Source organism: Mytilus trossulus, chromosome 4, assembly GCF_036588685.1.
Source record: "Mytilus trossulus isolate FHL-02 chromosome 4, PNRI_Mtr1.1.1.hap1, whole genome shotgun sequence".
Taxonomy (NCBI): domain Eukaryota; kingdom Metazoa; phylum Mollusca; class Bivalvia; order Mytilida; family Mytilidae; genus Mytilus; species Mytilus trossulus.
The window spans coordinates 31694904-31711889 of NC_086376.1; the positions used below are offsets into that span (position 1 = coordinate 31694904).

General features: G+C 32.4%; 1 protein-coding gene across 3 annotated transcripts; it reads right to left on the reverse strand.

Annotated features, from left to right (window-relative positions):
* Window positions 1–298: 298 nt before the first annotated feature.
* Window positions 299–16161, reverse strand: LOC134715112 (uncharacterized). Of its 3 annotated transcripts, none has more exons than XM_063577035.1 (6): window positions 15929–16161; window positions 5575–5691; window positions 4391–4620; window positions 3525–3675; window positions 2268–2519; window positions 299–1196 (listed from the first exon to the last, which is right to left on the reverse strand). In XM_063577035.1, exons 2-6 carry the CDS (start codon window positions 5657–5659, stop codon window positions 1054–1056), a joined length of 861 nt encoding a protein of 286 aa, XP_063433105.1. In that variant the 5' UTR covers window positions 5660–5691; window positions 15929–16161; the 3' UTR covers window positions 299–1053. The 3 variants fall into 3 exon arrangements, with proteins under 3 accessions (XP_063433105.1, XP_063433104.1, XP_063433103.1); XM_063577034.1 differs by lacking the exon at window positions 15929–16161 and adding an exon at window positions 6774–7038 and having other exon boundaries at window positions 5575–5851; XM_063577033.1 differs by lacking the exon at window positions 15929–16161 and adding an exon at window positions 6774–7032 and having other exon boundaries at window positions 302–1196.
* Window positions 16162–16986: the final 825 nt, after the last annotated feature.

Below are 16986 nucleotides of genomic sequence, written 5' to 3' on the forward strand. Positions count from 1 at the left end.
AATGGTTTTACTTTTTAAATTGTTATTTGGATGGAGAGTTGTCTCATTGACACTCACACCACATCTTCCTATATCTATTATAAGCAGTTTGTTTTGCCATAGATACAAATATAAGAGACTTAATCCCAATCTGACGTTGCACAGCAGTCAACCACTCTACTGGATGCCTGGCATTTGTAACTGGTATATTTTGTGACTTTTGTGAAAAAATGCAAGTCGTATATAATTAAATATTTTAATATTCTTAAAAGATGGTATAATTACTTTTGTAACTTTATATTATATCAGTTTATTTTATGTAACAATTCAACAATACTCAAATATAGATTTGTTTCATTTTCCCAGAATGATGAGAATATATAACTCGGACTAACAATAAAATACAAAATGTATTGAAATTCTATAGATTGTATTTTAATATGGATTTTGATAAACGATGTTTTGATTGTGAACAAACTTTAAGCATTATTACACTGAGTGTTAATTGAAATACCAAACATAAGGTACTAGAAACCTTTTTTGTCTCTTTCCTTTTAAAAAAAATACAAAAATGTTCCTTCAATACATTCTTTAAGAATTTGGATACATGCAGTCTAGCGACGACTTTTTCAGTCTAAAAAATATAACATTAAAAAAATGGATCAATAGTTACAGTTAGCAGGTCTTGGTGACATCAAACTATGATCAGTTTATTAATTATGCTATTTTGTACACAAAATGAGGCTCCATTTGTTGTGGAAGGATGAATTGCCTGATTCCATATATCCATGAATAGATATTTGACAAAGTGCACCAAAGTTATACTATTAAACAAACATCAAAAATAGAATTACCACCAAACATGTGAAATACATGTAGCTACATCGGAATTAATATGTGGAAGATTTCACTTGTTATGAACAAAATATATATATAAATTTTAAGCAAATTCTTTCCTGAGTTTTCGTAGATGTATTATGTACTGAAGTCAGTGATGTCTATTGAAATATACTAAAGCTTTCCGTTAGAAAAGGAATTACTGGTTATAATTTAAAGTACAAATACGTGTAAATATTAACATTTACTAATGTCATTATTTGTATTTTTGACAACTTCATCATAGCTAGGAGGTGGTGCATCAGGTAAATTACTGTTGGACTGAGGTATAGGTTGCCCGTCTGGTTCTATAGGAATGTTTTGTAAACTTATTGTCTCTGCTGTAATAAATGAAAAGTTATGTTTCAGAAAATAACACACATTCATATAACAAAGTCTGTTTTTTCAACGGCAGACGACTATTGGCAGAGTTTTCAGTTTAATCTTACACCTTTTGGGAATTATTTGATACGATGAAAGAAAATATTCAGAATTTGGTAGCTCTACGGGGGAAAAGGTGATATTTATAAATATATATGCTTGTGTTCTCATGCTCAAGCTTTTTCAGCAATCCTTTTTTTTTTCTTTGACCGTGATCTTCGAATGCATCTTCGAGTTATATTGAGAAGAACATGGTTATGTTAATGTTGAATGTTGATTTTCGTGCCAAATTTGTTTTCAATAATTGCAATGCCCATGTTTTATCTACCGAGAAACAGTCTCTATGATTTTTGGTCCTGGAGAACCGTGTAATCATTCCAAACATTCACGTTAGATTATCCATACATCGATGGTTTACTAATTAAGTGTGTGTGTGGGGGGGGGGGGGGGAGAGAGGGGGTCACTGGTGGATTGTGGAGCTGAGACTAGTTATAATTTAATACATATCGAACACTTGAGTCCTAGCAGGGTTTGCGCTGGGGTTAATGTTTCTGATCTTCTGTTTTATATATTAATATTATATATAAGAACTGTAACTGAAAGTTGTTCGTTTTATGTCATGGTTCTTTTGTCATAATGTTTTGTCTGATTTTGTTCGGGTTTTTTTAATTGTGTCTTCTCTACCTTTATATTTCTCCTTGTAAAAATAATTTCTGGCAAATTGAAATGCAATTATTTAGATAGTGCTTATCGAATTTAAATGACGCTTCTTCAGGATGCTGGTATTTTTAAAAAATAAGAAAAACATAATACATTGAAATCCTACGGATTTTAGTATTTCATATGTATTTTTCAAGCAAATTGAGACTGAGGATTACTGCATGTGGTCATGTCCATGGCAACATCAAACATTCGGAGTTTAGTATGACATCCATTTTCTCTGAACTAGTATACATTTTTTGTTTAGAGGCCAGCTTAAGCTTAGAGAGAAAAGTGTTCTTTGATACTTAATTATACGCCAGTTTACTCACCACTTGAGTTATCACTTAGTTGTGTTTCGTCTACATTTAAGCGAACAGAATGTTCCGAGTCTCTCCGTACTTCTGGATCACGTCTCTGCCTTGAGTTATTTCCCTTTATTTTGTCTATAACACTCATGAGCATAGAACGACATTGCTCCCGTGCACGTTGGTTACTGAGTATACAGAACACAACAATCACAACAATTGCCACTGGACTAATATCTTCTATTACACTAAGTATTTGGTCCCAAATTTCTCCAACTATAATCAAATATAAACATTCAATTCTAACAGCCAAAAAAAAAACTACATAAATAAGAACACTTAATTTTGAGGTACTGTAACAGTTTGAGAACTCGACAAATATTGATGACGTAAAAAAAAGAGTACATCACACCTTTAAGATTAATGGATGCCCATTAGTTTGTCTGAGAACCATGCGGAATTCGAGAATGTAATATTGTCTGGCTATTGCTAAGTCAGCTTTATATTTACTTCGTGTTTCATATTTTGTACCCAATTATAATCTTTTATGTTGCATTTTGTAGGAAAATATTCGGTTTCATTTGACATGATTCTTTCCCCGTTACAAAGCCAAAATGTTAATTTCTATCATGCAGACATGTCTATGTATTTTAAAATGACAAATTTTAAGTTGTAATAAAAAGTATCCAAACGTGTTCTAACAACATGAAAAAATAGTGAAATGAAATCGTTAAAGGTTTAACAAATAACATCAATCTTTACCTACTTAATATTTTCTATCCGCATGTTAACAAGCTACATACTAGCTAGAGCTTCACAAGAAACCTACTGGCAGTTTTGAAATACAATGAAAATAACACACAAAAGCAATTGAATGTACTAAGACGCTTTTCCAGATAGCGCAATATGACATATGCAAAAACTTGTGCAGTTTGCAATACTTCATAAAAGTTGTTCTCAATACCACGTGTACAACTGAGTTACAATTATTGTAGTGGTAAAACTGGGGGAATTGTTTTGTAATTTGAAGTGGTTTAATATAACTAGTACAAGAGTTTTTTTATATATAATTCCACTAACATTTGAAGTTAAAAAACTTTCACTAACTGTCAAAAGTTGGTTCTTTGAGTGAAACAAGTACACTGACCCTATGACCATAAATATATAAAGTTTCTTGATTATATTTTAATATACAGTTAGTAATATCAATACAATATGTCTTGTGTATATTATTGGTCCAATTCATTTTTAATCTCACTGTGAGAGTATATATAAACATACCTTTTTGATCTACAAACGTTTGTGATGTTATTTTCAATTTCAGATTCCACGTGGACACTTGGTAATTCTTTGATACGACAAGCTTAAACATCATATCCTTAGCTTTATTAACACATTTGCTTTCAATTCCCATATCTGAACTATCGTAAACCTGTATACATAATATAACATATTTTAAAATATTACATTGAATTTGAACAAGACAATATGTCACATTGGACACCATGTCCCACCCGCACTATCATCATTTCATGTTCAGTGATATACATGTATGTAAAAAATAGGATCATAAATTTTCAAAAGTTCTCATCATACTGAATCTGTTTCTCTACCAAACGCAAAATAAGAAGGCAAAAAATAATTGGCATTGGGTCGAATAAGTTTTCCGGGTTTTCATATCGATATTTAAAAGGTAATTCAACATTAAGAAGCAAGCTTCTGTTATTTTAATCATTTCGATAAAGCAGATGTTTCTATCTATTCTGTTGCAGTCGTATACATGTAGCATAGGGTTATTTGAATACTTATACAGTGAGTTCTAAAGCGGTGGAGGATATTTTAACGCATTGATATGACATTTTAGCGGATTGATATGACATTTTAGAGAACAAAATCTGACGTTTAAATAGCGCAATAGAATAACCAATTTTAATGAAAGCTTTTAAACTCATTTGTTTTATTACAGGACTATCAGTTCTAAACAATGTATATTCCTTCATTTTACGTATAGATGTGTCCAAACAAGTAGTTAGAAATTGTTTTGTGTATTTAAGAGTTTAAAAATTTCACAAAAATTTCGCAAAAAAGGATAATATTTATGACGTAATCTCTTCGTTTCACTTTTTTTTTAAAACATGTATACTTACCCATTTCTCGGTACCATTAGAAACAACTAATTCTACATCGAATGATGGTAAGTCATATTGTTCAGTCTCAAAACAAACTTTATAATTAGTAGACCATTGTCCGTTGTCGCCACCAGTAAAGTTAAAAGTACATATTTTGGGATCTGTTTTTCCTAACCAAGTTAGGGTATATTCTTTATCCAATGGTATTCTTCTTGCGTATTCATCACAATTGTAAGAATTAAATGATACTAAAGTAAAGACAAAATAAAGAAATTAATGAAATAAGGAATGAAAGCGTTTTATTTTACAGACCTTCAGCTTGATGTCGTACAAATGTACGTAAAGTGTGAATATGATAAGCAAATAAAGCATTTAAAATTCGACCTAGTTTTTAACTTGTAAGTTTATAAATTACTTAAGAATTGGCTATCTCTTGTTTGTTCGCTGATCGGGTTGGGTCGTGTGATCTTCATGGAAGATATTAATTCATATAGCACCGTGTCTTTTTCATAAATATATACATGTTCATCCATTTTTATCTCCGTGATACAGCCTTTTGCGTTGATGCGACCTACCGCCATTATTAAAGAATGAATCGATAATTGTCCGTATACCCCCATTGTTGCTTTGATCTACCTTCTCAAAAAAATTGCCATATTGAATCACAATAATTCTAGTTCATTGTTAATACATTGAACAATATAAAGAAGAGAAGTATGACAAAAGTAGAAGTGTCATATCAAAAAGTTTTCCGAAAACAACTCGGCTACTGCAAAACAAATGTCTTACAAAGCCATGTTATATTTAAGATATTTGAATGACATGGAAATCTGCAACTGCATGGCATTTCAATATTTTTAAGAAAAATATAAGAAGAGCATCCCAAATCAAAAGGTACTCTAAACGGTTGAAAAAAATGACAAAGCTATACCGACATAATCTTATATACAGATTGATTCTACGTTGTTAAAGATGTCCTTCAATCCATACATCAACATAATTATCATATAAAAAGCAATGTTTTATCGAATTGCGTCTTGTGCAACAATGTGCATTTGAAGCTGATATTGTATTCATTTCTGAAACAAGGTCAGTTATGCCAAACAAAACAAATTAGTGAAGATTTTACATTTAGTTTAAAAAAAATAAATCAAAACAATAAATTCCCTGTTATCCAAGACGCCAATAGTAACTGTACTTACGATCGACTGTATAACAAGTGACTGTTCTACTTAATATCAGGCATATTGTCACAGTAAGTATATCCACGTATATTGTCATCTTCATGGTGGTTATTTTATTTAAACATCAGCTATGCACTAAAACAAAGAGGTGTTTGTGATCAGTTGGATCCATACATGTAACACTTTGTCTTTAATTCGATCTCATAATTATCGCATTACATTTAAACCACAGTGACTGTTCCAATCTCTCCAAAACTGTGAACGATGTCATTGTCCAATTTTAGTTACGATTGTTCTGTATTAGTTTTGAATATGAAATAGAAGATGTTGCATGATTGGCAGTGAAAAAATTCCCCACAAGGAGACCAATTGACATAGAAATTAACAAACCACAGGTCACATTACGGCCTTCAACAATGAACAAAGCCCGCACGACATAGTCAGCTTTAAAAAGCCCCGGAATGGACTGTTTCGTTGAACTGTTTTCATTTAGATTGTCCTGTTTCTTATTGAAGAATCACTTAAGATCTCTTAGTTTGTCCCTAATAATCTTTTTTTAAAGTTAGAAAAGTCTTTAAAAAATATTTCTGTTTGAAATGGTGAGTTCAAAAATAAAGAGTAAATAACGGAATAAGTGTAGTCAGGAAAACCCTGTACAACAGAGAATTTGAGAGATTAGAATAAGCAAGAAATAAGATAGTCCCTCCTTTCATAGATGTGAAAATAACTGGAATACATGCAAGTATGCATGCATTAATATTCAAGAGTAACTGTTTGTTGTAATTTTAGTCAGCGTAACATTACTGTAAACCCGATCCCCAACTGGCTCTCTTGTATTAATTTAAATGATATTTGTCGTAAACTTGCTTTCGTTGGATTGATCTTTTAAAAAAAAATCGATGTATTACATATCAGTCAATGTAAACATTAAATTTTCCTTGGACATTGGTTATTTCATGAATTTTTGAAATTTTGCCTTTGAAAGACGTATTCAGGCTCTTTTTGTGTTAGCTTGAACATAAATAACTTGAAGATCTTCACTTTTTATTTATCGTGTAAATAAAACTTTAGTGTAAAATTTAAAGAAAAAAAAAATGATAAATGTATATACAGTGTACTGCTGGACATCGACGCCCACACGCGATTTATAGTTTAAATTTGTTTATAATAATCATGATAATTATTGAAAAATATGGTATATTTGTAAAATCACTTACTGTTTTGAAATTGTGTATGATACATTATGTCATACTGACACTAACTTTTATAGACACTCTATAATCATTGATCCATTGTCAATGGTTTTAATTGATTGGTATGTGAACTGTGTAACCACCCATTCATTTGTGTACATACACAAACCAGGGTGTGTGAGTGGATCATTGATTGTCACATTTAAATATTAACTGAGGATTAAATTTAGTCTACATTTAAATACCTATATCTCAGAAATATTGTGTATTTAAATTCAGGAGAATTAGTATAGAAGTTCGCTCATTTCTAAATTTAACTATTTTTATTCTATCTAATTTTTTATTCTTATAAAATATTAAAATTCTTTTTCTTCAGAGAATAGCGATTTTTTTCAGAATTGAGATTTGTCACTTAAAATGAAAAAAAAAAAGTATTTGATAATATTCGTTCACCCGAAGCTCTTTTCTAGATTTACATTAACTAGAAATGTTCAAGCATAAACATTTAAAAGCCATAGATGTATAGTCTTTATAAATAAGATGACATGTTAGGAACTATTTGACCGAATCATTAGATAGCCAATTTCATCTAAGTTCAATCTTACCAGAGGAAGTTGGAACCTAAGTGGTCAGATAGTTTATCAAAGGGAAACTTTGAAACAAGATTCTCTAGACGTGCCATTTCCGCAGCACCGACGACTGAACTGATGATAGTACCCTCTTATACTAGCAGTCGAACCAGTGCTTATGAACAAAGTTAACTCTTTCATCATTTTTTTTATATTATTTTGTATTTACTTTTAAAAAAAGTTATATATCATGACATTTGAATAGCAGGCAGTCTTCATGTAAAGTGATAAAATGATACTATCAGTAGTGGTTTCTTTTTCTGAGATCAATGATTCTCAAGTTAAGTCGTTCGCTGAAAGAGAGTCACCGATTTTCTGCCGATTGATCAATTTTTTTAGTTTATTTGATTAGATTTTAATGAACTTGTTTAATGGATTCTGTTCACGATTGATATCTTTTATAATTACATTACATGTATGTTTCATTATAATTCGCAATTTTCAGACACTTAAATTCAATATCGAATTCTATATCCGTATAAAATACAACTGCCTGAGTTTTACAAAGCCGGTGTTATATAGTCATTCTTCCCCCATGCCAGTTTTTCCCCCGGGGGAAAGACTGGCATGGGCCAATCTTTCCCCCGGGGAAATTTTGGATCGTTGTGATTCTTCCCCTGCGGAAAGTTGACAATACGTATACATATAGTAACTTTTCCCCCATGCCAATCTTTCCCCCATCATAGATTTCACTATGTTTATATAGAGTCTGGAAATTAAACATAACAGTGTTAGAATTAGATTTATTTATTAATATACAAATTTGTTGTTCATTTACATTTACACAAATCTTTCTACAGCCAATGAATCAACTATCCACAAAAGACAAAAATGACACCAACATTGACAACTATAGGTCACAGTACGGCCTGTCTATGAGTCAACAAGTCTGTCTCTCTATTCAATAGTCTTTATATGTGACCTCTAGTCTTTTTACATTTTTAAATGACTGTCTATATGTCCACATGCAAGGAAAAAACTACTGACTGGTCAGAAGTGGTTAAAGTACTAGTAATTGTATTTATTTGGTCAATGATACCAAGGGTCCACTAAAGAGAATGGATGTGATCAAAATGTGCTTCGTGTGAATATATATATATATATGTATATAGATATACGAAAATGTGATATGAGTGACAATGAGACAACTCTCCATCCAAATAACAATTTATAAAAGTAAACCACAATAGGCCTTCAATACGGAGCCCTGGCTCACACCGAACAAAAAGCTATAAAGGGCCCCAAAATTACTAGTGTAAAACCATTCAAACGGGAAAAACAACTGTCTATTAAAGTTATATAAAAAACGAGAAACGAGAAACACGTATTTTAAAATTACATAAACAAACGACAACTATACTGTTCATAAGATTCGTTACTTATAACAGGTGCATACATTTGCAGAGGGCCGTTAAAAGTTTTAATGGTGCCAAACCTTCTCCCTTTTTCTGAAACAATGTTATCCATCACAACATTGAAAAACACATATAAATACATATCAAATGTATATTCACACGATGAAGCTTTGGTAACTATAAACTGAGAAAAAAGTTACTATCATTTAAAAAATCTTATCGTGACGTCGCCGACGTTATATTACAAGGCGGAAAATTGAGCTTATCATGCTACTCACGGGGGAAAAATTGGCATGATCCTAGTTTTCCCCTTACAACGCTGAAGGGGAAAAGTTGGATCATGCCAATTTTTCCAGGGGGAAATATTGGATCGATCCAGTATTTCCCCCCCGGAAATTTTGGCATGGGGGAAGAATGGCTATAGGACACCGGCGTTTCATTGGTATGGAATACAATTAGTTACGGTGCAGCAGTATGGAGAGATAAGTCATTCTCGTGTATAAATGCAGTTCAAAACAAAGCAATTCGGTTTTTTTTCATGGAAAGTGGTCGTTATACCCCAAAAGTTGCAGTTAGTAATGAAGATTTAAGATGGACATCACCGTTTGTGAAACAATGACGGGTAAATATAAACTTTTAGAATTGGTCACGATATATGGATGAGAGTACTAGACTAAACAAGAAAATAAGCAATTGGGTAGAGCAGAATTTCAGACGTCATCGAGTGTGCAAAAAGTCAAACTTAAGAATTTAAAGTCAATTCGAATCATGAGGGATAGCGAACTTGTTTAATGACGCCAATATTGATAAGCAGCAAGTTAATAATGCGACACATGTAGAAGTTATGTTCGAATTCTGACATAAATGGAATAAATATTTGCATAAAGACACTACTAGACGAAATAGACCAGGAGGTAACAAACTACGTGCATATAGAACATTGAAACAGGATGTAAATACAGAACTTTACCTTGACAAACTTATCATACCATCGCACAGAAGAGCTTATTCTTAGTTTCGCTGTGGTGGTGCCCCAGTCCCATTTCGGATGGAGACAGGACGCTACGAGAGTCTTCCAATAGACTAAAGAACTTGTTTTGTTTATGACGATAAAATTGAAACGGAGAAGCATGTTTTGACCGAATGTTCGTTGTACGACGATCTTAGAGACGACCTGAAAAAAATTTAAACTGTGAAAACGCATATTTTAGTTTATTGCCGAATTCCTAGAAACTTTAATTTATTTTAGCGAGTGACAATATATATGTGATACAAAATTGTGCCAAAACCTGCAAGCTTATTTTAGACCGAAGAAGACGTTTTTATACCGATAAAAGATGTAAATATGATTTAACTTTTGTTTTATACAAGCTTTCAAAAAAATTGTAAATACTAGATATAGGAAAATATGGTGTGAGTGCCAATGAGGCAACTCTCCATCCAAATAACAATTTATAAAAGTAAATCATAATAGGTCAATGTACGGTCTTCAACACGTTGCCTTGGCTCACACCGAACAACTAGCTATAAAAGGCCCAAAAATTACTAGTGTAAAACCATTCAAATGGGAAAACCAACGGTCTAATCTATATAATAAAAAACGAGAAACGAGAAACACGTATAAATTACATTAACAAACGACAACTACTGTACATCAGATTCCTGACTTAGGACAGGTGCAAACATTTGTAGCGGGATTCAACGTTTTAATGGTGCCAAACCTTCTCCCTTTTTATGAAACAATAGCATAACATCACACACGATAAAATATCAATTGGCAGGCTTAACTCAATCAAAAAACGTAATTTAACACACTAGGAACGAATAAATTTGATCTGTTCTTTTTTAATCCGTCCCTCATATTTCTCTTTAGAATGGCATTAATAATTTTTTAAAGGTTTACTTTTATAATGTGAAATGTATATACTGTATAATGATGGGGAGACGTGAATAACTTATCCTTGCTCATATATCTGTGTAACACCATACTTTGATATACAAGAATTTGAGGAACCATCGATCACTTAACATTTTTACCGTAAAACACCAAAAACCTAAAATTATAACAGTACATGTACATGTTCATGTATATGTTTGGAAATAACAAGCTGTTTTCTGTAGATTATGTAATGCGATATTAAGGTTATTTTCACAGTATATACGTATCGTCTTTCATGTGTTCAGTCCATTGCTGTGTTGTTGATTATCTTTTATAACTTTAGATATAAACAGCATCGTCCTTAATCTGAGCAAATTGTTAGAACTGTTTCACTTTTCAGAAAAATAGTCAATTAACATACACAGAGAACTTCTACAAAAACTAGATAAAAACAACTTGCAGGAAGACAAACGTTTGGGTGGTAATTATGAAATGTAATACATTAGTAATACATGTAGTACATTTGTATATATGTATCCTTGGCCTACTGGACATTTAATAATAAATGTCATTTTTTTCATTAGGATTTTTAACAGCGTCGTCGTAACTAGGAGGTGCATCATGTCTATTGTCTTGCCAAGGTGTAGCAAGCCCATTTGGCACTATAGGACTATTTCGTAATACTGCTGCCTCGAGCTCTGTTGAAATAAACAAAGCTAATTGACATATAAAATAAATAACACACATACACAATTTATTAAAAATACATAGAAAATAATAAGAAAAAAAACAAACATCATCGCTAAATAATTGCATCGAAATTTGATGAGACTGTCGTACGAGTGTGAGGTTTAGCGCTATTAAACCAGGTTCAATCCACACCATTTTCTACATTTGAAAATGCCGGTACCAAATCAGAAACCTGGAATATGACAGTTGTTGTCCATTCGTTTGATGTGCTTTGTCATTTGATTTTGCCATGTGATTAGGGACTTCCCGATTTAATTTTCCTCGGAGTTCAGTATTTTTGTGATTTTACTTTTTAGTTTGTTCTGCAATCACTACATATACATGTAAACGGTTTCAAACAATATAAATAATAGTAAGTATCATGCACATTGCTTTCAAATAGGGTTCTCGCCTTTAAGTTTACATTGCATTGTATGTAAAGAAATGAGAAACATATAACATGATAATATTGTGAATTGAATTATTTCCCTTTGTCCAAGTGGAATACACAGAAACTTTATACAGCATGCACTACTTACTACAACTTGTATATTTCTTAATAAAACTATTATATCAACAATGATGGATATTAAACTCGGATGATTTTTGTGTATTGAACTATATATACATTTCTTAACATGGATACATACAAGATCTTAAAAAAAACAGCATCTCACTTCCAGACATTGTTGTGTGTGTACTCACAAAACATCGGTAACAAATAAAATGTCCGCTCAAACCTAGGACCTCGGTCTCAAAATTTAACTTAGAATTCGGAGTAAAAAAATTGTGTTCGATGCCAAATCCTTTATTTTTATTAGTTGATTTCTGATTCTGAATACAATAATCGTGCTCTAAAGTGTTATTGCTGCAATGTCAGTTAGTACTCAAGCCCACTTAAACTTGCACTGAGTTGAGAGTATTTTTCTCCGTATAGCAGGCCTGCTGTGACTTTTAGATGATGAATAGCAACAAAAGCGCTTTTCCGTTGCCTTTTGTGTAATTTGCTTTATGTACAGAAAATTGAGAAAGGAAATAGGGAATGTGTCAAATGGGGAATGTGCCAAGGATACAACAACCCGATCATAGAAAAAACAACAGCAGAAGGTCACCAACAGGTCTTCAATGTAGCGAGAAATTCCCGCACTCGGAGGCGTCCTTCAGCTGGCCCCTAAACAAATATATACTAGTTCAGTGATAATGAATACCGATTTTAAATACCCTGTTTTGCTTTTATTTAATGAATGGCTATTATTTATTTTGATTTTATTGAACCATAAAACTAATTTTTGACTCTTCACATTGAATAATCCGCGAAGCGGATTATGTAAAATGTGAAGAGTCAAAAATTAGTTTTATGGTTCAATAAAATCAAAATAAATCAATGCCATTTATTATAAATAAATTTCTATCAAAAATAGACGTCCGACGGCTGTTTTGCCAGACAAGCTGAGATAGTCCGAGATTAGTACTCTGACTTCCGACGACTGTTTTGCCAGACAAGCTGGGCCCCATCTTGTCTGGCAAAACAGCCGTCGGGCGATTAGCCCCAGCTTGTCTGGCAAAACAGCCGTCGGACGTCAGAGTAATCTCGGACTAGTCAGTGACTGCAGGGATTACAATGCAATGTATGCTATCTTTATCTTCAATAAAAATGAACATAGGATTACAGCATGCGAAATACTCTAGGTTGAGGGAAAAATACCGTGAAAATCAAAAGCTAGATGAATAGCAGGTAAAAAAATATAAATGTATTAAATAACACCCTTCAAATATTCACAGGACATTAGGATATCATTGTTTATATTTTAAAAACGTCTTATATTTGCTTTAAGCAAAACACCTCAAAAACCTTGAAACTGATTATTTTTATGTCTACATTTTTTCATTAATATTGAGATATAACAGGCTGTATAAATAACATTCTTAGCGAAAGATACCAAGCAATACAGACAAACAACACGCAATATGGCAAGTTATATTAAATAGAAGTTTATAAAGGTGCTTATTTATTGCAAATTTTTTGTTCATGGTTGGGTATTTAGCATTAAAGATATATTCATGATTAAGCCAGTTTACTTACCACTAGGGCTAGGGCTATAATTTTGTCGAGTTTCGTCTACATGTAAAGGAACAGAATGCTCAGAGTTATTTCTTATGGAGTCACGTCTCGGTCTGACAGTATTTCCCATAATTTTGTCTTTAACCCATGTAAGTGCAGAACAACATTTTTCTCGTGCACGTTTATTGCTGACGACACAAAGCAGAATAATCAAAACAATTGCCAATGGAAGCATATCTTTAATCGCATTTCCTACTTGGTCCCAAATGTCTGCCACTACAATGAAAAATAGTATAACGATTTGTTTGACGGTCAAATAAAAAAGAAAGTGTCCATGCTTTACTTGCTTGGAAAATAACCTCCATAACAGGACTTGTATTTCAATCAGATTGAAGAAAAGAAACACCCTAACACTATACATGTTTTGCATTTTTGTCAACATTATTTGGAAGAGTTTGTTGTGCTGTAAAAGGATTTCTTACAGTTATGCAAAATTATCGACAATATTTACGAAAAGCCTTTTAAATCAAATCAAATGAAGTAAGAAGACATACTATATTATAAGCAGATTTTAGGTAAATGAAAAAACAATGTATAATAAAATTAAAAACAAAGCTTAAAAACACAAACACTTCTCATCTGAATATAAACAGGCCTTACTAATGCCATTAACTTAGAAACTTGCCGCTGTTACTGTGAGGACTAGGATTATAGATGTAAAAAACATCAAAGACTTGAAACTTGCAGACAATCTATGAAAAGCACGAACATTCGCAATCAAATACAAAAAGGACAAACTGTACACTCTCAATTCATCACTCAAAACTATGTGTTGGACAATTTAGATGGTACATGTAGCTTAATATTGTCGCTTTTTTCTCCCTCCTGCATTTAGTATTTTACCAATTCTTTTCCCAACTAAACATAAACATACCATTTACTTTAACTTCTGATGTAATCTTCAATCTAAGTTTTGATGACGACTCCTGGTAATCCTTTGCTACGACAAGCTTAAACATCATATCCCGAGCTTTGGCAACACATGTACGGGTAATTTCGTCATCTGAACTATCGTAAGTCTGTAATGAATAACTTATTAATGTTTCTATAGTGTACCTAAATATAAAATGAAGATCTTTCAAATACATTAAATATCGTATCTAAATATAAAATGAAGATCTTTTAAATACGTTAAAAGAATGTCATTTGTTAACATATCACTATGCCATGTATGCTGGACATTTATAAAATATAGAATTCTTACAGCGAAATATTGGACTTTTTACCCCCAAAAAGTAATATTCTTTCGTGTAAAAGCTGAAATGTCTCGCTAGTTTTACTTATTCAATTCATGTTGAAAGTCTGCAATATGAAGGTTTACTGAAACCATCGCAGAAAACTTAAATTTATCACTGAATCATGAAAATGAGGTCAATGTTATGTTATTTGTACACCACCTAACCAGACAGACTTTCCATACACTAAACATAACTGAACTATATAATTGCTTTTATCCTGAAATTGCCTAACTAAACAGATACAGCCCTACAGATATCGCTATGCTGTATCTGTATACTATACAGATATCGCTTTAAAGCTCCGCCCACTGCCGGACTAAGTTTTTTGTGTTGCTGTTTACGAATGTTGTAAAAACCTGCGTGACCTCAGAATGTGCATTGAAGTCGCATTCCAATGACGTTTTGTTTGACCGTAACTAACGATTACTTTTATACATTCTGTGTGTTTTCAATCATGTTGTTAGTGCAATAACTCGTACACTTCTGTTTCAAATTAGACAATGGTTTGTTATTTGTTTTAAATGTAATTATTTAGTTGTTATGTTAAAATAGATAACTATTCATCTTGAGCGATGTATTATTGATGACCATGCGAGATTCTTTTTTTTTGCGAACCCGTCTTCAACTGAATGTGTGATTTTAGTTTTACTACGCGGGTAAAATATTAAATCAAGAGATTTAAATCGAAAATGAATGCCTAACAATGTGAGCTTTCGTGTCTTTCAAAGCACTAACAATTAACAGAATTAATTGCAGGATAAAGACAACAACTGTCTAGTGTCTTTATATATAAGCTGTATTTGTACTCGGCTCGTAACAGGAGTAATAACTCGCTAAATATCGCATTACACATGTTTCTTATTATCGTACAAATACAGCTGATATTTAAAGACACTAAACCGTTATTGTCTACATGTTATCTGATAAAACTAAGCATAGTCCATGGAACCATGAAACCGTGTTTAAGGTAAGCAGAGGCCTGCATGACGGACATGTTCAACTTACAATCATTCCAGACACTAGATTTAGTTGCCCGAATGCTCAAACAAAGTTTCTGAGATACAGACTTGACCAAGTAACATAACAATTGACCACTGTCCCGTTAACCCATCTCATTACATGACATGACGGACGTAGATTATTAGTTAAATGCAAGTCTTCTGTATATTGAAATATCAAAGCAAATTATGAATTTTATTGGAATTCCATTGTACATAATCTACCTACCCATCGCCTGGAAGCATTTGTAACAACCAGTTCTACATCAAATGATGGAAAGTCAAATTCTTCAGACTCAAAACAAACTGTATAGTCTAAAAAATGTTCGTCTTCACCACCCGTAAAGTTAAATGGACATATTTTTATATCTGTTTTTCCTGACCAAGTCAAAATGTAAATTTTCTCTTCAGGGAGCCTTCTTGCGTATTCATCACAGTTGTGAGAATTGAATGAAACTACAAGAAGAGTAAAAAAGAAACTAATAAATTAAAGATGATTCTAACGATATACACAATAGGAATCAGTCTAAATACTGTTTGTTGTTTGTAAGTAAACGTTTTAGTAGTTTATATCAATATAACATATACATGTATGTAGATAATAACAATAATCAAAGATTTAAATACTGTGTATATAGGTTGTAGATACTTAAATGAAAAAAAACTCTCTGATTTTTAATTGCGAATATACAAAGTTATTCTATCAGTAAAAAGCAGAAAACTAATAGAATGAACATAACTGTTGATCGACATGTTACCTACTTAGCAAAAATACTAACCCGCAACAAAAGTTAAAAATAAGAAAAGCAAAGATAGATAAAAAAATAAACCCAGCCGAACTGGTTGGTTGAACTCGCATGTTCGAAATGGTAAATAGTTCCTGCTCAACTAGCCGTACCTGATATGTTTCTCGTGACTAAGTCTTGACTTAAAATTGTTTGAAGCAAAACAGAAGAAAATCCGTAAATTACTGAAGTCTAGCTCTGGTAAGCATTTAGAAAACGCATAGGGCTGATGTTCGAAACAACTATAGTAAAAAGGGAATTTTGAAAGCGGGGATGCTACAAGACAAACTTAGTAATTTTAACGGCCTTTGCTATGTTGTTCAGATTAACATATACGCATTGACCAGTTTAAACATAAATGTTCCACACCTGAATTTTACGAACGCCATCACATTGCCATGGCGGTGTCAGTTTATGTTCGATCTATGAGTTTGACTGTCCCTCTAGTATTGTTCGCCCCTCTTTCCAAGAACTGTGTTACAAAGCCAGTTAGAACATAAAG

Bases quoted from the DNA above. Each gene is read 5' to 3' on its own strand.
- LOC134715112 (XM_063577035.1), bottom strand. From the start codon at position 5,659: ATGAAGATGACAATATACGTGGATATACTTACTGTGACAATATGCCTG. The intron at 2,520-3,524 runs GTATGTTTATAT...ATTTGATTATAG, and splicing joins AACGTTTGTAGATCAAAAAG to TTGGAGAAATTTGGGACCAA. The intron at 1,197-2,267 runs GTGAGTAAACTG...CATTTATTACAG, and splicing joins ACTAAGTGATAACTCAAGTG to CAGAGACAATAAGTTTACAA.